The following is a 21,985-nucleotide window of genomic DNA, read 5'->3' as shown; positions in this document are numbered from 1 at the left end:
GGGGGGGGGGGGTCGTCACAGAGGGAGAAGGAGACTTGGTAAAATGTAGTGGCCTGTTATATACAGAAGGTCAGACTAGGAGGATCTGTTGGTCCCTTTGAGCTATAAAAACCCCTATGAACTGAAAAGAAAATTATAAGTCACTGCTGATTTTATACCAGAAGGTAATCAATACAGCAACTGCACAGGATAAAGATGGATTTTTGTTTAAGGTAGTTTAGTTAGTCCCAATAGCCTCCGAATGCCCTGGTCTCCTCTACAGCATTATGGCATCAAGGCAAGACATTTCTTGGGTTCCAACAAATTCTTCATGGTACAAGGCAATGCTCAGGCCAGTCAGACTTACTAAGTTTCATTTCTATATGTGGAGAGAAGCCTATACATAAAAGATGTTATCCAAGAACCTCTTTTCTGGCAGAACAGAAATATGGGTTGATGTGCCTTCCACTATGCTTCAGCCAGAGTAGAAGTGCTCACTCCATCACCCAAAACCAAATAGCAAGAGAAGGGTAACACAAACACAAAAACAAACATCTTATTTACAACAGGAACAAAAGGTTTTCCCTGCAGACTAGCTTCATTGCTAAGTTTTCACCTTTTGTTCAGTTCATCAAGCCAAACTATTATCTGAAGCATACCATGAAGTAATCTATTTACATATTTATGCTCAACCTGTCTGCTAAACTGAATGCTTATGCAGCATCTATCTGAAGAAAGAACTGTTGCTAATAAAAAGCTTTAAGTAAACAAGTAAAATCTCAATTATACTGTTAAAATAAAAAACTTGTGTGTCAGGCAGTGGTTTAGGAAAGCATATTACCATTTCCAGGAGTGTTGGACGACGTTTAGATGGTACTGCGAGAGACTTCTTTCCCCGTTTATTAGAACCTCTGTAAGCCCCCGTGTTTGTATTTGAGTTTCTTAATGTTGCGCTTATACACTTTGTACGTTCTTCATGGTTCACATTATTCAGACTGTGAGGTATATTTGAAGCCTGGGGAGCATTTCTCAGCACGATCTGGTTTTCCTCAAGAGCTTTAGTTACAATCTTGACAGGAACTTCTAAGGAAATAGAACAAAATGGTAAGCTCTCAAAAAATCTCAAATGCCTCAATTGATACTAATATATCCCATTTTTGATAGATTACCAGTTACCATCCTAATACTAACAAGCTGCGATTTAAAGGCGCTCGAGACAGTTTTTACAAAGCATGGTATCATATCACCTATTTACAGAAGGTGCAATAGCAAATGCAGAAGTTAGGTGCTTTGGCCAATATCAGAAAGACCCCAAGAGCAAAATTCTGGAATGGATCTTTGTTCCTTTTGCAGCAATACATACCGGCAAGGAGGATGAATGGCCCAGGGACTGAGGTGCTACTTAAGACACAGGAGACCAGAATTCAATTCCCCGTCATGTCTAATTCTCTGTGTGACCTTGGGCAAACTACTTCATCTCTATGCTTTAGCTCCCTCTTTGTAAAACTGGGAGCAACCACATCTCTCTACCTACTTTAAAGAATTGCAAGCAATTTACTTGTTCTTCAGCATTGACTGAAAGAACACTTTCTGATTTTTATTCCTTTTGGACAAGCTAATGGACAGTGACTTTGAGGGAAGTCACTGAAACATTTATGTAGATAAATCACGGCTTGTACCCTAAAGTGTGTTTACTGTTCTTTTTAGGCATCTGTTTTAATACAATTATGTGGTTGTGCTAATCCAATTTAAAAACAAATGAACAAACCAACCGATTAGCAGCCATTCAGTATCATAGTGGGTCTTGTAAAAGGATCTCTACCTCGAGCTAAAGCATACACACAAATATTTTCTTGTACACAATACGCCCCAGAATATAATATACACTTTTTTTTTCCCAAAGGCAGAATGAAGTGAAAAGATTTTTCTTCACAGAATGTGAATAGCAGCAGCTAGGGAGTTAAACCTGCTCTTGTTCTCCTCCCTGTGGATACATGCAGATTTTACTTTGTTTCTGGTAAGCAGCACAACCTGCTCTTACTGTCTCCATCACATATAATGTAAATTTTAATTTCCTGCAGCTGTTTTTTTTTTTTTGTTTGTTTGTTTGTTTTTTGTTTTTTAGCAGGGAAGAGGTGTGTACTGTATGCAAGAAAATACGGTATTGCATCTTGAAGCACTACGAAGGCAAAGTTACATTGCCCCCAAGAATATCTAGTAGGTGCCTTCTCTAGAAAGTGTTAAAACCTTGGAGATTAGTGAAACCAGTTAGTGTCCTCATCCAACATAATTTTACACCAAGGTAGAAAGAAGGCTAGGTTCTCACCTACATGCCTCTGAAAACTATACATCTTAAACAGCTCAGGAACAGGCTGACCCCAAAGGCAAATCTAATCTCCATGTTCAGATTGAGATACCAGGAAAAGGCAGATATCAGGGGGCAACCCCTCTCCCACCACCAAACAAGCATGCCACATTTAGAAACTTGAGTGTCATATAGTATTTATTAGCAGACAGACTAAAAACTAGATGGACCATGAGGCTGACCCAGTACAGTACCTTTGATGCTCTCAGTCAGTGAACCCTAAGTGGGCAAACAATGTACTCTGGGTGCTTCTTTTGTATAATGTGTTCTCTCCTCTGGCAAGCTACCACTGGGGTGCCTGTGCCTGCCCCCCACCTCCCAAAGGAGGAAAAAAAGGCTCATTAAGCACCGACTCACCTTCTGGCTCACTGTCACTATCCGTTGCACTGCCATAATTAGCCACAAGTGAGCTCAGGGCTGAGGTTACCTGCTTTGGAATTACAGTTAGTCCCACCTTTCCATCCTCCATGGCTGTTTCATCCTTGTCAGATTCTGCAAGAAAGTACTGAGATGTGTCAGTGATCCTTTCTATAAACAGCCATCTTTATCACTCACCCTGCTCTCAAATAACAAATACCTGCTACAAGTGTCAGACAGGCTGCTCAGCATCCTGGTTTGATAAAATACATGCCTACATACTTTCCATAAACATTCAGAGGCAGAGTTGTTTAAACACTGGTTTACAGTCCTGACAAAGAGACTAAAAAGGAAAAACAGCTTGACTTCCCTGAACAAAAGCTTGGGTTTTTGGCTCCGTCTTCATAAAGTCAATTTAATTACATGTTATGTTATTAATTGCAGGTAGCAGACAGGGAAGAAATGTTTTAGTCTTACTTGATGTAGTCCAGTGAAAGATATGTTCAGACTTTAGTTGTTTTCTGGAGGAGAATTCACATTTAAAATGAGAATTTCCAAGAGAGAAAAATCTTTAGGGGAGTAGAGCTATTTTTAGAGAATATTCAGAATCAAAGCATATTAGCTATATATAATGCTTTAAAAAGCAAGATCTTGCTGTTAAAAACAGTGCAACACAATGCCAGGCAGCTGAAATGTGAGATAAAGGGATCAACATCTGAGAAATGGAGCAAAAACTACTAAGAACGCCCAAAAGTAAACATGCAAAACCACTGATAATCTTATTTAATATGGAGGACCCATACATAACAATAGATCACTTCATTTAGAGGAATCTCAAAAGTGTCAGCTAGGAGGAGAGATATGACATGTTCTTTTATAAACGATTCTAGATACAAATTTTGGGAAACATTAAGAGAACCCTATTAGGAACACCATCAAAATGGTTTCTGCTGAGACTGAATGGAAGCCTGGTTGTAGGTTGAACTATTAATTAAAAAAGAGCAAGATATTTTCCCAATTACAGGAATTGTACGATACCTCTTTCACTGCCTTCAGCCATAGGAGTTACTTACTTCTAGAAATACACTTTAAAAACTGTACTTGGAGTTGCTGTTAGCCTAACAGGAACCGATGTCATTTGGTTAAGTAAAACTCAGGTGGCAGGAACTTAATTATTTGGGGGAGCGCGGGGGAGATTTTAATCTCTCCTTTTTTTTGTATTTTATCATCCAGAAGAAATAGGCAGCTTCTCACTGGCGGGCAACTATAAAAACATGTCGACTCGCAACTACCTTAACCTTTATACCAAATTTAGCACTTTATTTTTTTATTTTTTTTTACTAATATTAAGATGTGTTAATTTTACCAACATTAAAAATGCTCAACATTTCTAGATGAAGTTTTACTTGTCTCAAGCTAAACTGGGATGAAAACTGAAATTCAGTTAAAAAGCATCTAAAAAACAGCTTTTGAAAAATTTTATACAAAATACTTGAACTGCAGGAGACACGGATTTTGGTGGGTGACATCTTATTGAAACAACTGTATCAATAAAAGATATTATCCACAGAAATCCTTTCCTCTTGCATATTTCCTGGACCATCACAGCCACAGTTCCAGTACTAAATACATATAAAATGTTTTTAAGGTATACATTTTCTATTTAAAACCATCTATTAAGATAAAGGAATTATTATGTTTAGTTAGTGAAACAGACTTTCTGGCCACCTAGATATTAGTACAATAGACCTCATCTTTTCACCTTGTTTTTATTCACAGATTGGAAGAGGAAAACAAAATTTTCCTGTTTCTTCACCTCCCAGCTAGTTTCTCCACTTCAAATGAAGTGCTTTATTAAACCAAGGTGAAACATATATTCTGTCTGCAAAAGAGCTACTGCTGACAAAAGCAGGCTTGACAGTTCAAGAAACTCTAGATTCAGATGCTTAGTGAATTGTACCTGTTCAGTGGTTTGGCTTTCTTTATAGGAACTTCAACAGCAAGCACAAACTGCTGGAATAATATTTTCAATAGATCAAATTAAATATGACCCTGCCACCTAGAAGTGGAAAAATATATCCAATCAGTTGATTTTTTTCAATGTATAGCATTACTAACTTGACAAGTAGTAATTGACAAAACATTCATTCTCTTGAATTATTGGGATTTCTATCCTGCAGTGGGATACAAAAACTAAAGGAAACCAAAACCACATTTGAGCAGTTTGACAGTCTATCAAATGGGATTAGTGGAATATACCAAACTCTCAATAAACCTATGGGGAAAAATGTTTTCTATTTTGAGAGACAGAGCTCAAGCTTCTTGTATTGTCAAAAAACCTATTTATATGCCATACCAAGAGTGCTATATCAGTGCAGACAGAATAAATAGCCATATAGTTCAAAAGTTATACTGCTCCCCTTCTACAGGAAACATTTTTTAAGATCAAGTTTTGTCACTTTTCCTTATATTGCATTCATCCTTAAACTTCTAGGCTCTCAGTCCTGCAGTTTGGGATTCAAAACATGGTAAAGACTATTCCATGGTTTTCAAGAACAAGTTCCAGCGTGCAAACATTTCTAGTCCTATTTGGATTTATCAAAAATAATTTTTGTAACGGTTGGTTTTAGGTTGCATTTAATTTGCCACGATTCCTTTTAAGCTACTATGCAATATTTATTATGCAACATGTAACACTGCGCACAAACTTCTACTTGGCAGGGTTTCCAAAACCCTGACCATCAGGCAGGAGTTTCAGTATCTAAATTTAAACAACTCAGATTCAATTTCTTAATTCCTCTCTTGTTGCATTCCACTCACTGCACTGCTCTTCTTCTAAACAGAAACGCAGGCAAGAAATGTCACTGGTTATTGCCACAGCACTCAAGGCAGGAAAAAAGAGAAGAGGTTTGCTTTAAGTTAAAAAAAGAAAAAAAAAAAAAAAATCAAAGACCAGCACTGCACATGTTAAATGTCTGTTACACTTATTTTCAATGTTACAGTAATTTCCAGAAGTACCTTCTGCTGAAACATCTTATCTAACATTAGAAGCAAATTGCATCTTTGGGCCAAACAGCACTTTTTAAGGTTTGCTTTTTTTGTTCCAAGATCTGAATAAACAGGTATTTCCTAATCTTTTGAAATTACAGGTAGCATAAAGCTATTTATTAAATGTTTAAGCACTTGTGTGTAAAATGGACAGAATTTGACTGTTCTTTTTTAGTGTGGGGAAATATATTTTTACTCATCAGCTAATAGTTCATTATTTGCTTAAAGCTTGTAAGCATTAAGCATATATCTTTATGTACACCAGTAAAGTTCACATTTGACATCTTGCCTTCTCTACTCCAACCCCCTCCTCTGCTCTTTTACTGCCATCTTGGATTTTCAGGAAATTCTTAAAATCAAAGTGTGCACTTGATATTTATAGCAATACAGATAAAAAGACTAGGAAAATAAAAGGTACAGAGAATGGTCTCTCTTTCACAAGTATGTTTACTGAATAGTCAGACTAGCCTGCACTTGAAATCTGTGACACTACTGGCACTACTGAGGGTGCTTCCTCTGCCTAGAATCTTATCTGTTGATTTCTTTCCAAATTACACTCCTTACTTTTCTAAAACTCCTTCTCTTCATTACCTACTACATTTCTTTTTTCTTCAACCTCAAATGCCAACCAAGCGAGAAGTTTCAGCTTTTCTTATTAGCCGGTACAGGTCAGCAGAACCTCCAAAGATCTTGATCTATTATTTTCTCTCTAACAGGTTAATTCTGCTCAGCTGGAGATTTCCTGAGCCCAGGACTTCTAATACATTGCCTCAGTCTGCACAGTTCACCCTCCATAATGCTCATATTGCATTTTTTCCCTGAGAAAGTTCATGTTCCTAGCCAGGATGCATCTGAACAGGAATTTCCATCCAAAAGGAAATCCTAATGAGGGTTTAAAGTACAAGGACATACAAACAACCAGACAGCCACAAATTTACGACCCATTGATGCTTAAGCTGGCATGACCACAGGGCAGGAAGAGCCCCAATAATGTAGCAAAGTGACAAAGAGAAGACTTGCAGTTGAGTGGCAAAGAGGCTGTCCCTGCTGCCCTCTGCCAAATCAAGAGGAAAGTGTTACAACCGTTTCTGTGAGCATAGGTCTTCCTAATAAGTGCAAGCTGTCTCAGAACCCAGCAAACAAGTTCTGATCAGACCTCCAGCTCTTCTAAGAAGCTGTTACCTAGATCAGGGGTTGGAAACTTTTCGCCAGCAAGGGCTACTGCTTGAGACCCAGCCCAAACCCTAACTAACTGTCTTTCTACCCCCTCCACCTCCTGTGATGATCAGCAGATCCTGTGGAAGGAACAGATGGAAGAGGGCAGGAGGTAGGATCCTGGGGATGCCTCCTCTACTGCTCTGGCTGGACCATACTGCTGATTCCCCAACCTGCTGTGAGCTGGATCCAAGTCTCATCACAGGCTGGATTCAGGCTGTGGACCACAGATTGCCGCCCTGCCCCAGGTGAAAAGCAAGAGTAATTTCCCTAGCTGTGATGTTTAAAATAAGATCTCAATTTTCTTTGACTGTTTTTCTTACCAGCATCACTATTAGCCAGAATGCTAAGTGGATCCACATCCTTTGCACAAGCCTGGGCCTCTGAAACAGGCTGTTTTTTAGGTTCCTTCTGAAATGCATGCTCTTCCGATCTATTGGCTGCACTTTGTGCCTTCTGTGGTGATGCATTAGCACCTTCACCACTTTTCTTAAACTTTTTCCAGAACTGACGCTTCTGCTTTCTCTTCTGTTTTTCCTGCTGCCCTGATGATTTTTCTTCTTGAGGAGCTTTCCACATACCCTTCATTTTGCTGACAGAAAGAATTGCAAAGATATCATACAAACAGTATAGGAGAAGGAAAGAAAACAAATCAAAGCAAAGAAAGAACTGTGTTCTAAAGGAAACGAGAGATTAGAGGAACAACTTGTCCTTCAACAAAATCTGTGCATTTCCCCTCTCATGTGCCACAGCACTTAGTTTCCCCAAAACTCAGCATATTGGGAGTTGAATATAAATTTACTAGAATATCTATTATCAACCTCAAAGCATTTTATTTGTGGTTTAGGAGTTTTACTTGGTGACTAGCCCAATGAACTAAGACATGATGGAAGGAGAAGAAAGTTCAACAGGCTACCAACATGAAAACAAGGCATGAGGGCACATTTCATGGCCACCAAGGCTGAAACAATTTTTCATCCCACATCATAAAGTCAATATCCCCCTCATTTAGTAAGGCCATTCTCAAAAGGCAGAATAAAAGAGAAAGGAAGAGATCTGTTGCTACCACATTTCCTCAACTGAAGTCACCCCTTTAGTTAGTTCTAGAATATATTGTTACAGTGCTATGCAAAATCCTAATTTCTTAAACAGATCAGACCAGCCCAATTGCTATGTCAGCTTAATCCACTGAGGACTTGTCTCCTTTCAAAAGCATGTGCATTTTAAGGAAGGGGAAGTAGAAAATAAAAGATAGGCTATTAGTGAGAAGAAGGAAGTTCTCTTCCTTTACAGCAGAAGGTTTCAAGTTCTAATCAGGGAACCATGAAGTTGTGCTTTCAATGAAAGCAAACTATGGGGACAGCCAATTCTATGAATCATAAGGATTAGTCCATATTGTAAGAGGAATCTCAGAAGATCCCAGCAAAAGCTAAAACTGGTCTCTAAAAAAAAAATACAAGCTTGAGAACATGGTGAAATGTTTTGCACATATCTGAATGTGGCTACAGTGAGAAATTAGGTATACAAATAGTAAGTTGTGCCTACGAACAGCATTTCTTCCAAGTGAGTTACTTTGGCTACTGACAAAAAGATTAACTACTGTCAGCACCTCCAAACACTTAGAGCAGGGCTGCTCATCCTCAGACTATTTGGCAAAACGTGGCTGGCAGCATCTTGGTATCCAGCTCATAGGGCTCACCACCAATTGGGAAATTTAGCCATGGGGGAGGGGTAGCAGGTAATATTGCCACTCTCCACTGCTGCCAAATGCTCAAACCCCAAGCTCTGGAGTGGGTTAAGGCCAGGCCATGACCCCTTGCCCCATTCTTCCCCCCCACATGGCCAGGCTACCCTTGTAGGGCTGGGTTGGGGCTGAGATGCTCCCCACCCATCTGCACTGCCAGCTGAGGCCCTGACTCCCATCTGGGGTGCTGGACTGGGACCACAAGCCAGACCCAGCCCATGCACAGACCAGGTACCACCCATCTGGCCCATGGGGGTGGGGTGGGGAGAAAAGATTAAGTACCACTGCCTTAGAGGAATGCAAGATCCTCCCCCTCTACGCGACACTGGTCAGGGCACAGCTGGAGTATTGTGTCCAGTTCTGTGCGCCCCATTTCAGGAGGGATGTGGACAACATGGAGAGGGTCCAGAGGAGGGCCACCCGCATGATCCGGGGACAACAGGGCAGACACTACAGTGAGAGACTGCGGGACCTGAACCTATTCAGCCTCCACAAGAGAAGGCTGAGGGGGGACCTGGTGACTGTCTATAAACTCACTAGGGGGGACCAGAAGGGTTTGGGGGAGACGCTGTTTCCCCTAGCGCCCGCTGGCATAACAAGGAGTAATGGGCACAAGTTGATGGAGAGGAGGTATAGATTGGACATCCGCAAAAACTACTTCACAGTTAGGGCGGCTAGGAGCTGGAACCAACTTCCAAGGGAAGTGGTGCTGGCCCCTACCCTGGGGGTCTTTAAGAAGAGGCTGGATGCCTACCTGGCTGGACTCATTTGAGTCCCATTTTTGTTTTGGGGTTTTGTTGTTCTCCCACCCTGGCAGGGGGTTGGGCTAGAAGATCTACTAAGTCCCTTCCGACCCTAAATCTATGAAACTATGAAGAACTTCCATGCCAGAGTGGGCCAGACAGCTCATTTTGCTCAGTTCCCTTTCATCAATGCACGTACAGTGAATGAGAGGTCCCTTTGTAATACTCAGGCAGTTGTGCAATACCAAGCCAGGAACCAAAAGGAAAAAAAAAAAAAAAAATCTCTGAATAGTTTCAGGGGAATTGGAACAAAACCCTCAGTTCTGATAGAGATTTCCTATGACACTTCAGGCAAGTTGCTTAATCCATCTGTGTATCTGCTCCCCATCGATAAAATGGGAATATTACTTTCTTCCAAATTTGTCTTTAAACTGTAACCTCTGTAAAGCACGTGTTTTCCGTGCATTTGTTCAGCACTTCGCATCATCCTCTTGTACAACACCAGGAGGTTAAAGAACATTGTGATGGGGCAGTTGCTATCTTTGATCTATGGACACTAAAAACCTGTAACAATTCTCAAGAATTCCTGGGGGCCTTGTCCTGCAAGGCCCGCAGGAAACGTGGGGCCCTTGCAGGACAAGACAGGGAATCTGGTTGTCACACCAGATGACAAAGCCAACATATTTAATAACTTCTTTGCCTCTGTCTTCCTCAGTAAGGACCAGAACTGCCACCTCCCTGCTGGGCCCCCTTCGGGCCCCGGGGGAGGCTCACCTGGGCCTAGAGTGAGTGAGGATTTAGTTAGGGAGCTTCTGGAGGGGCTGGACATTTTTAAGTCAGCCGGCCCGGATGATCTTCACCCTAGAGTCCTAAGGGAACTGGCTGGGGTCATTGCAAGTCCCCTGGCGCGGCTTTATGAACACTCGTGGTGCTCTGGAGAGGTGCCGGAGGACTGGAAGAGGGCCAACGTGGTTCCCATCTTCAAAAAGGGGAGGAAAGAGGACCCGGGGAACTACAGGCCAGTCAGCCTTACCTCGATCCTGGGCAAGCTGTTCGAGAAAATTATTCTGGCACACATCCAGGAGGGGCCAGCAGGGAACGGCATGCTCAGGGGCAACCAGCACGGGTTCATCAGCGGCAGGTCCTGTCAGACCAACCTGGTGGCCTTTTACGACCAGGTCACTAAATCATTGGATGCAGGGGTGGCAGTGGATATAGTTTTCCTAGACTTCAGGAAGGCTTTTGATACTGTCTCTCACCCCATTCTCATTAGGAAGCTGGGGGACTGTGGCGTAGACACCCATACAGTCCAATGGGTCGCCAACTGGTTAGAGAGTCGCACCCAGAGGGTGGTAGTGGATGGGTCCTTCTCGACCTGGAAGGACGTGGGAAGTGGGGTCCCACAGGGCTCGGTCCTTGGGCCCGCCCTGTTCAACATCTTCATCAGTGATTTGGATGAGGGGGTGCAAAGCACCCTGTTCAAGTTTGCTGATGACACTAAGATGTGGGGGGATGTGGGCACAATAGAGGGGAGCAACAGGCTACAGTTGGACCTAGATAGGTTACAAGGATGGGCGGAGGAGAACAGGATGGGGTTTAACACAGACAAGTGTAAGGTGATGCACCTGGGGAGGAACAATCGGCACCACACATACAGGCTGGGGAACTCCCCTCTTGTCAGCACGGAGGTGGAAAAGGATCTGGGAGTCATTATTGACTCCAAGATGAACATGAGTCGGCAATGTGGGGAGGCGGCTAGGAAGGCCAACTGCACCTTGTCGTGCATCCACAGATGCATCTCGAGCAGGTCCAAGGAGGTGATCCTCCCCCTCTATGCGGCACTGGTCAGGCCGCAGCTGGAGTACTGCGTCCAGTTCTGGGCGCCGCACTTTAAGAGGGATGTGGACAGCATGGAGAGGGTCCAGAGGAGGGCCACTCGTATGATCAAGGGACAGCAGGGTAGGTCCTATGAGGAAAGGTTGCGGGACCTGAACCTGTTCAGCCTTCAAAAGAGAAGGCTGAGGGGGGATCTTGTGGCCTGTTATAAACTGGTTAGGGGGGATCAGCAGGCGCTGGGGGAGTCCCTGTTCCCCCGAGCGCCGCAAGGAGTGACCAGGAACAATGGTCACAAGCTGGCGGAGGGAAGGTTTAAGTTGGACATCAGGAGGCGCTACTTCACGGTCAGGGCGGCTAGGGTCTGGAACCAGCTTCCAAGTGAGGTGGTGCAGGCTCCCACCCTGGGGGTTTTTAAGAGGAGGTTGGATGACCACCTTACTGGGGTTGTTTGACCCCAGTACTCTTTCCTGCCATGGCAGGGGGTTGGACTAGATGATCTGCTCAGGTCCCTTCCGACCCTAGAAACTATGAAACTAAGATCAGAAACCTGTTGTCCAATTCCAATGCAGAACCTCCATTCTGCCTTCCCCTTTGATAGATCTACTAAAAGATGCATTCTCTACGTCTTGTCCAAAATGGTTGCACTCAGTGTGGTACCAACCAGCTATTGCAGTCCACCTACAGATGGCTGCATTTAAGTACTAAGGGATGTCTTTCTTGTATTCTCTAATCTAATAGACAGGGAAGTTAAAAATTAACATTTGCAAAGCACTTAAGTAGTACTTTTCTACAGTGGCTCTGAAGTGTTAATTACCTAATCCTTTTTAAAATCTTAGTTTGCTGTTTGCCTGAATGCCACAAGGTTCCAGAGAATAAGCTGCATTCTAGGTTGCCTGACGCATCAGTAAGTTTTCTACATAAGCACCAACTCCAGAATCTTTATTGTTGACATACAAAGCAGAAACAACAGCTTTCTGGACAGCAGATTAAGTCTGTAGTGCTAGCAGTTTGGACAAAGATTTCTAACCTAAACCAGCATTGGAGATAGAGGTCACCAAGTAAAAACAAAAAGGGAACAGCTAACAGCTTAAGAATCATTTTTCTAAATCACTTTTCTAGCAGTAAAACTACTGACATGTGACAATCTTAGGCATGAAAGGCAAGTGACCTTTAGGTGCTGCCTTCTGAGTCACAGCTCACTAGCACAGTCAGAAAAGTGCTATCAGAAAAAAAATCATTAGACACCAGTGACTGTACTACTTTGACAACCAGGGATCACCTTAACCTCTAGTTATGAGCCTCTCTTGGCCTCCATTTCCAAGCATTCAAGCTTTATATTCACTTCTAGTGTGTTATTACCAGTGTTCATTAAATTTATTCCATCTCACATAAGCCAGACAAGGAAAATGCCACCTTAGTCCTTAGTAAGTAGGAACCTTTGTTATACAGCCCTGGAGAAATGAGCAAAGACAGACCGGGATATACTGCAAGTGTGACAGAGCAGCTTCTGCAGCTTAGTCTTCATTGGGACTATCTGCACTGCTATAAGATATCAAATTAAGACAACCAGGTTAAGGTTCCCCTTTCTATTAACATACTCAAGCTACATTAGAAGAGCTTATATGGAACCAAGTTTTCTTAGTACAGATAAGTCTGAGTCCATCCCTGCAGACCAGCAGAAAAGCTCCACATGGAAGCAGGAAAAGCTCTAGCATATTGAGCTGGGAACACTTTTGCTGATCCTACTCAGTTCTTCTGGTCAATTAACAAGAGGCTGGGGAGTTGGGTACATTCTAAGAATAAAGAAAGAATAAAAAGGTGGGAAGAAGATAAAGCCAATCTATCTCTACAGAAGCCTGCATGGTGACTTCCAGGGGTTCGCAGGTAAGATCAACAGGATTCCAAAAAGAAACAAAGGCACACAGTGTAGCTTATTATTCAGTGACTGAGCTTCTTGTTTTAAAATTTAGCCAGGGAACACAATCTGCCCAGAATATCAGGACTGTAACATGATTACCGTTTCAACTGGCTAAGTCACAAGAGAGGTTTGCACAGTACTGTGAACAACATTAAATTTGCAACTTGAATAAAACAAAGGCTATGAGGACAGTAAGTTACAATGCCCAGTAAAAGCTGCAACCACTTCTGCAGTATGTTTGAAAAGGAGTGGACTTTTGACCAATTACTAGAAGGTTAAATACGGCCAGAAAAAGCTTACCCAAATTGTGGAGTTGTCAGCACTTCACCTCTCTCTTCTTTCTCTCTCTGCAATACTTTCTTCTTTTCAATGTTTGCTACTGTAGGAAAGTTTCTAGAGAAAAAGACAAAAAGTGTAAATGTTTAGTTTGCACCTGTCATAATCCATACCTGCACCATACACACCACATGAATGCAGTTTAATCTTTTGTGTCTGTGAAACACCTTTTAGACAAGTTTAAGTCAGACTGTTCGCTCATCATACCAGGACTGGAAAGGGAGAGGGAGGAAATACACCCACCTGTATATATACAGGTACAGAGGGTACACTGAAGTGCAATGGCTTTATTAGACAATCTAATGACCTCACAAACTAAAAAGACACAAACATCCCAAAACAATAACATCTACAGATTCCACCAGGCCATTACATAACATGACGAGCTTATGCCACAACCATTAATAGTTCTTCAACCAAAACATTCAACTGTCACAGGCATACTGTGTGTTTATCAAGATAACCCCATCTTCATGTGAAAGATTTTCTGCTCATTCAGGCTGGATTTTGCTACACAAAAAACATAGTTCACCAGGAGAACCTCTGGACACACAGGACTCCTTTATGACAACAGGTAAGGAAAGCACACGTTTCCTTTCAAGCAATATTCAGTATTGTGCTTGCACACTGACCTCAGTTTCACCAGTATTCCTGTCCTCTTTAGCAATTTTTCTTGAAACTGGAATAAGTCATGCAGACCAAAACATATCCACTGTTATAATTGTTTCACAAGCTATTTCTTTGCATCACCCCAGACTCTGTTCTTCCTTAAGGAAAATGGTACACTAGTTCTAACATGCAAAGTCTGATGTGAATCATTGCAAGAGATCTTACAAATGGCTCTTCTATTCACCCATCAGACCTTACTCTTTCAGTAGAGACCCCACCACTTTGTAAAGCACTTTGAGATACCAAGAAAAAAAGGATATAGAAGAACACTGGTTTTATTCTGTTCTTAAGGAATGTAATACCAGTTATTAATAATTAATGTCTGTTAAAAAAGGAGCAGCATCAGCCTAGAGCGGCTACACATGCACAGTTATCAAAAAACATAAAAAGAGCCAGCTTTTTGTGCTAAATATTTCATCTTCTCACACATCCTCCTCTATTTTGTAGCAGCAAAAGTACATGTCAGCAGAACAAGCTGAAGCAAGACAGCTGCCAAGAAAGGAGGCGAGGTGAAAAAGAACAACAGAAATTTTTACAAAGCTCATTCCTTCTAAGGTAAGGTTTTTAATGGGGCTGGTAAGTTTTTGCAAGTCATGCTTAGATATACTTTTATTGTATTTCTTCCAGAGGTCCTAATGTTTATCACATTCTATACCTTCCATGGGAGTTATTCCTGCCGTTGCTTTAATCAAAAGCAATGGCAACTAAATCCCAGCAAAAAAGCAACTGTTATGCATCTTCCAGTTTGCCATTTCTGATTTCTTATCACTGCCTAAACTGATGTGCATCTAGTGCATCCATGCCACTATCTTTCCAATAGCTATATATCAGATAATGTCTATCAGTTGTGCTATTTACCACCATTCAAGGAAGTAAATGTATTCATGCAACAGAAAAGCTGGCTTTTGCTAACTTGAACCAGATGCCTATGATGAAGAAAGGTAGCATCTGTTGAATAAACTTAACCAGCATTGACCAGGCCAACATGTGGACTTGACAATGTTGCTCCATCCCAGTGGTTCTTACCCAGATTGCCACAACACCCTGGGGTGTTCAGTCTTTCCTCATAAGTCGTATCCCCCAGCCCCTCACCATTTTTGTTGCCCTCTGCTGGACTCTCTCCAATTTGTCCACTTCCTTTTGGTAGTGGGGGGCCCAAAGCTGAACACAGTACTCCAGATGTGGCCTCACCAGTGCTGAATAGTAGGGAATAATCACTTCCTTTTGACTACTGGCAACACTTCTACCAATGCAACCCAGTATGCTGTTAGTCTTCTTGGCAACAAAGGCACACTGCTGGCTCATATTCAGTTTCTTCTCCACTGTAACCTCCACGTCCTTTTCTGCAGGGCAGCTTGTACCGATGCATGGAATTGCTCCATCCTAAGTGCAGGACTTTGTACTTGTTGGCCCAGTCCTCCAATTTGTCTAGGTCACTCTGAATCCTAGCCCTACCCCTTTACTACAGAACCATGCACTAAATCTTTTAGCCAGCAGAATGTATTCAATAAATGCTCAGATGAATGAAGCTTCTACAAAGACTACATCAACATATGGAAGAGACGTACCAAAGTAAGGGAAAGGCAAAACAAATGAGTTCAGGAGGAGATAGTTAAAGGAGGCAAATTCAATAACCTATCCAGGCATAAAAAGTCAATGTAAAGCACAGGCATAAGGATTCCATTTTTACACTAAGGTTGTCTGGCTGCAATTACCTCAATAACTTGCAGTGCAATAGCTGAAGATAGGGTAGTCAGATTCACCATGTACAAACAGGATACAGATTTCTGTGGGAAGGAGCTCTTTTCATACAAAGAAATACAGGAACTGTGCCTTATGTGATAATTAGTGTGGAATGTCAACAAGTATGTGTCTGGTCAACAGTTCTCATTATATTCCTTCTCACTATCTGCAAGACTAAAAAGCAAGAGACTAGCCTACTTGCCAAGGAACAGGAGGGGGCAGGACCACGTCAGTTTTGGTGATAAAGTGAATCTACACAGTTCATGAATGGCTACTTGCATCATCTGTTAATATACTAGGGCAATGAGGAACTGGGAACCATCTCACTATACTGCCTAATTTTAAAGTTTCTCCGGACAGGAAGGGACTCACAGGTTACTTGAGAATTATCAGCTCTTTACACTAAATACAAAGGCCACAGACACTACAGCAATTCAAAGTGACATTGCGAGGATAAAGAACTGTTTCTGGGCAAACAGAAACCAAGGGCATTTTTACACATGCAAGCACCATAGCACTAGGCACTTTGAAAAGCACTGGGCACTGTGACGTTTGCAGTTGTCCAAGCAGCAAAATGCACCGAGCTGAGAAAATGGCAGCGATGCATTTTTGAACTAAAACACATTGGCAATGCTTTAGTTCAAAAGTGCACTGCCGCCATTTTCTGCGTGCTGATACACATTTCGCTGCTTATACAACGGCACAGCACAGTTTGCCTCAGTTCGCGTTCAGAGCAGACTTGATTAATTGAGTCTGCTCCGAAGCAGCGGATCTCTGGTGTGTCACAGGACAAAAAAGTATACGTATAAATGCCCCAAGATGTTAATTTCCCCAGTGCAGGTGCCTATATATTCCTGGAATAGGTGCATTTTTACTCCTGAATTTTTAGGATACATTCAAAAGAGCAACTATTTTAAAAAAAGTAGTTATGACCTTGGGAAATAACCAGAGTGCTAAAGTAGTAAGTAACAGAAGAACTAAAACAGCAATTAAAGCCTGAGCACAGAGCTAAATGCATTAAAATGCCACCGCTTGCTTAGGATCTGACCGTTCATGACCTGAAAAAAAAAACAAATAAAAACTAGCTCCCTTAATTGCAAGAGAAACTTCAGACAGTAAATACACGCCCCCTTCAAACACCACAACCTAAACAACACAGCAGCTCAGGCTCCCTCTGGAATCCTTTTTTTGCTACAATGCAAAGTTTACTGAAGCTTTGTTGCTGAGTCACATTACTAAATTGTTACTTTGCTGAAGGCTCAATTTATTGCTTCACAAAAACTATATTTTAAAGGAATCTGTACGAAAGTCCTTACTTCAAAAAAACCCCCAAACCAACCGAAGTCACCTAGGCAATCATTCTGCACCCATCTATTATAACTAAACAAGATGTCCACACAGGCAGTAAAAGCACCAAAATGAACTACAGAACCACACCACCTAGTGGACTTAGCTTTAGAGGATTCTGTTAGATTCTGCTAATTCTACAACTTCATTAATCCTTTTGATTTTTATTGGTCAAAAGGTTCATTTCCATATATTTTAGTATGATGATTCATACAGGAATTTTGCAGGAACTCAGATGTAATAGGCCTTAAAACATAGGTCAAAGCAACGAGCGGAATGAAAATAAATTAATTGCTTGAAGAATTCAAGCAATAAAATCTTTCATCAGGAAGATTTTTCTAAGAAAGCACTGTAAACACTTCTGTCCGACTAAAATTCAAAAAGTGTCACTCAGATTAACATACATATATACATGTGCATGTGTGTTCACATCTCTAGGATTTCTTCAATGAACAATCCAACATTGAGGACATGAAAACTAAGTGCATAGTTAACAGTCTCTGGGTTTCATCTATACCTCAGCAGAGAAGAGGTCTGGAATGTAGTAACTGCTCTATTAGCTCAAATCAGAGTTCAATCCAAGACTAGTACCCTGCTACCAGCCAGGGGCAGTTCTAGGTGTTTTAGAGTCAAGTCTTCAATCTCACTGAAGGAGGAAGTGCAATTAATCTGCTCCAGCATTAGGGTCTCATTTAATCTCTAGCAAGAGGTAGATTTTTACTCATTTTTTGAATACAGAAAGCAAAACCCCAAAAAGTAAATGAGTAGAGCTATAGATACTTAATGTTTCTATTGCATTAGTGTCTAAGAGCCAAGCAAAGGATAAGCCACATAGTGCTTAGAACTGTAGGAACATGAACTATGCAACAGTCCTCAAAGAACTTAAAAATTTAAAAGTATTGCCTTCTTAACTTAAAATCTAAAAACATGCCTCAAAGAACTTAAAAAATCTAAAAGTAATTTTAGAAGGCTTCTTCCATCTTTAGAAGCTACAGAGAAAAAAATATTAATTTTGAGACTATAATGTATATTATTGTCCTTTAACTTCATTCTTATCGAAATAGCATCTTTGAGCATGTATATGCGCAAACAGTGAACACATCCAACCCTCATCCCTCTCCCAAATCCCAGTAAGGCCTCACCAATTGCTCTTCCATGGAGAAGGCTCAAATGTTAGTTCTCATAATACACTGGTTTTAAAATACAAAGTCAAGTGTAAGAAGTAGACTGGTATAGTTCTACTGTGTTATTTAGAATGATTAAATACATTTATGGTGGCATTTCTCTGTTTAGTCACAGTCCAGTGATCACTACAAAAACAAGTTTATTTACAGTGCTTTTACTCCAAATTAAGCTGTCCTTGATTTCTCAGCTGATTCAGAGGTAATTAGTCAGATGTACAAAATGCATCTTGTAAACAATAAATGTTTTGTAATAAAATTCATTTAGGATTTCAAGTGCAGCCCATGCAGTACCCATGTCTCCACATACAAACAGCTTTTATCACTTTACGTAAACGAACACTTCAACTTGTGTTCTCTTCTAGGTTGGCGGATCTCCTCCGGCGGGCTTTAAACTAGGCTCGTCGGGGGAGGGAGGAAGATGAGGGCGGAGGAAGCCTTCGACAACTAATCCAAGCATCACCCACAAGAACAGCCCAGCCTAGACCAATGACGAGCAGTATAAATACCCAGGTAAGCAACAGGGGCCAGGGCAGTACTGAGAGTAGGGGGCCAGTGCACACATCTTAAGGGGGCCTCAAGTGCCTCTACACAAATGCTCGTAGTATGGGGAACAAGCAGGAGGAACTTACCTTCCTGCTAGCTGACACCAACCCAGACATAGTTGGGCTCACAGAAACGTGGTAGGACACAACACATGACTGGGCGGTGAATATCAAGGGCTATAGGCTGTACAGGAGGGATAGGACAGGGAGGAAAGGTTGGGGGCGTGGTGCTCTACATCAAGGAGGAATACACGTCCTCAATGAATGGCACAGGGTCAGAAAAGGGGCACACTGAAGTGCTCTGGGTTAGAATACAAGGAAGTTGAGGGGAAAGGGACTTAACGGTGGGCGTCTACTATGAACCACCCAACCAAGGGGAAGAGCTAGACCGGGAATTCTTAAGTCAGCTCACAGAGGTAGTTTGGTCAAAGGATGTGGTCATCATGGGTGACCTGAACTTTCTAGACATCTGCTGGGAGGAGCAGTCAGCCAGGTCTGGCCACTCACGTACGTTCCTAGCTGAGATACAGGACCTCCATCTAACCCAGGAGGTGCACAGCCCCACCAGGGGAGACACCTTGTTAGACCTGGTCCTGGACACAGGCGACAACCTAGTGAGGCAGCTGCGGGTGCTCGACCACTAGGGCAACAGCAATCATTGCCTGCTGGAATTCAGCATCCAGCGCAAGGTGACAAAGGCCTGCAGCAAGGCAGCAGCCCTGGACTTCAGGAGGGCGGACTTCAATGAGGTAAGGAGAACAGTCAGGGAGGCACTGAGGTCCTGGAGGGGGAGAGGAGTTGGGGGTCTAAGAAGAATGGTCATTTCTAAGGAGACAATCCTCCAAGCCCAAAGGTAATCCCAACACGGATCAAAGGGGGCACAAGGGCGCAAAAGCCCCCATGGCTCACCAAAAGCAAAAGTCTCCTGGCTAAAAGTGAGGCGTACACCCAATCAAAGGGTGGGGCCATCACCAGGGAGGACTATACCGCAGTTACTCGGGGCTGCAGGGGCGTGATCAGGAAGGCCAAAGCAGAGATGGAACTGGGACTAGCAACCCGGATCAAGGACAACAAGAACTCCTTTCTTAAATACATAGGGGGCAAAAAGAAGGTACCAGGTAACATGGGGCCTCTGTAAGACATGCCAGAAAATCTGGTCGTCACACCAGACGACAAACCTAACCTATTTAACAATTTCTTTGCCTCCATTTCCCTGAGCAGGGACCAGGTCACACCCTCACCGGGACCTCCATAGGGCCCAGGGGAGGCGCACCCAGACCTAGGGTCAGTGAGGACCTAGTCAGGGAACTTCTGGAGGGACTGGACACATTTAAATCAGATAGTCCTGATGATCTCCACCCCAGAGTGCTGAGGGAATTAGCAGAGGTCATTGCGGAACCCCTGGCACAGCTTTATGAGCACTCGTGGTGCTCTGGTATGGTGCCAGAGGACTGGAAAAGGGCCTCCCCCTCTACGTGACACTGGTCAGGCTGCAGTTGAAGTACTGCATCCAGTTCTGGGTGCCGCACTTCAGGAGGGATGCGGACAACATGGAGAGGATCCAGAGGAGGGCCACTCACATGATCAGGGGGCAGAAGGGCAGGCCCTACGAGGAAAGGCTAAGGGACCTGAACCTGTTCAGCCTCCACAAGAGAAGGCTGAGGGGGGATCTAGTGGTCTGTTACAAACTAGTCAGAGGGGACCAGCAGGCATTGGGGGAGTCCCTGTTCCCCCAAGCACTACCAGGAGTGACCAGGAACAACAGTCACAAGCTGGCAGAGGGTAGATTTAGGCTAGATATCAGGAGGCGCTACTTCACGGTCAGGGCGGCTAGGATCTGGAACCAACTTCCAAGAGAAGTGGTGCTGGCTCCTACCCTGGGGGTCTTTAAGAGGAGGCTAGACAAACACCTTGCTGGGGTTGTTTGACCCCAGTACTCTTTCCTGCCATGGCAGGGGGTTGGACTTGATGATCTGCTCAGGTCCCTTCCAACCCTACAAACTATGAAACTATGAAACTTATTTCTTACAAGAGGTGCTGGTCAGTGCTTTGCTGCTTGATCTTCTATAATATTATTTTTGGGAAGGTCAGATATAGCTACAAGCAAAACATGAAGTTCATCATATAAGCAAACTGTATGGTTATCAGCAAAAGTTGGGAATTCTTACACAAATATCCCAAACAAGAAGACTGATCACTATAACCCCCATCAAAACACACACATACAGTATCAGGGCACATGAAAAGCTAAACAGTAATTTTCAACTATGTTGGATTTTTAATGGGAACTAGTCTAGCAGTATATAAAGCTAGCTATGGACTGAAGCTATGTCTTGTTTGCTAAATTCAACACTGATTATAAGGCTGGGATTAAGGGCTCTGTAAAAGTGTTTTGTTTTGTTTTGTAACCCATCAACATCAAATTCTAGACAAGTTTAAACAAGTCAAGAAACAACTTCTGAATTTGAGAGAGAAAAGGAAACTTTGGGTTTCACACCAGCTGCCACAAGACAATAGTCTAGATAATCTTTTTCTGGTTAACAACTGCATCAGGAAAATAGACTGTTGCTACTAGAGCATGCACTGTATCAGGGATTGGCAACCTTTTGCTAGCCTGGGCTGGCAACCCAGCTGTGGGTCATAAAGCTGTCCCCACTGCCACCATCACACTGAGCAACCAGCTGTCTGCCCTCACCCTCACAACAGATACTCAGTTCCTCTGCAATGAGGGCAATACAGATGTGACAGAGCAGGAGGCTCTAAAGCCATCAATTCCCTTGTGCTGAACTGGATCTTTGCGAGCTGTAGGTTGCTTACCCCTGGTCTTTATTTAAAAAAGAACAACAAAAAACACATTTAAGATTATGGCAAATTATAAAAATTGAACTGGACAGTTGGCAGGCCAAGGCTGTGGGTATAAACAGAAACTTTTCCTTTGTCCTGCCTGTATATGCACAAA

At 42.6% G+C, this 21,985-nt stretch overlaps 1 protein-coding gene across 1 annotated transcript in view; it reads right to left on the bottom strand.

The window, feature by feature from the left end:
* NUFIP1 (NUFIP1, FMR1 interacting protein 1) overlaps window positions 1-21,985 on the bottom strand; it is a 45,753-nt gene that overhangs the window by 8,042 nt on the left and 15,726 nt on the right. The window contains exons 6-9 of the mRNA XM_019524685.1: window positions 13,506-13,598; window positions 7,288-7,556; window positions 2,702-2,836; window positions 821-1,062 (exon numbers count right to left, since the gene is read on the bottom strand). Coding sequence (XP_019380230.1) covers window positions 821-1,062; window positions 2,702-2,836; window positions 7,288-7,556; window positions 13,506-13,598 — 739 coding nt within the window. The remainder of the gene's footprint in view (window positions 1-820; window positions 1,063-2,701; window positions 2,837-7,287; window positions 7,557-13,505; window positions 13,599-21,985) is intronic.

The sequence above is a fragment of the Gavialis gangeticus genome, unplaced genomic scaffold (assembly GCF_001723915.1).
Source record: "Gavialis gangeticus isolate Ggan-Ray unplaced genomic scaffold, GavGan_comp1, whole genome shotgun sequence".
Taxonomy (NCBI): Eukaryota; Metazoa; Chordata; order Crocodylia; family Gavialidae; genus Gavialis; species Gavialis gangeticus.
The sequence above is the reverse complement of the archived record's forward strand: the minus strand, read 5'-3'. Positions and strand labels throughout refer to the sequence as shown.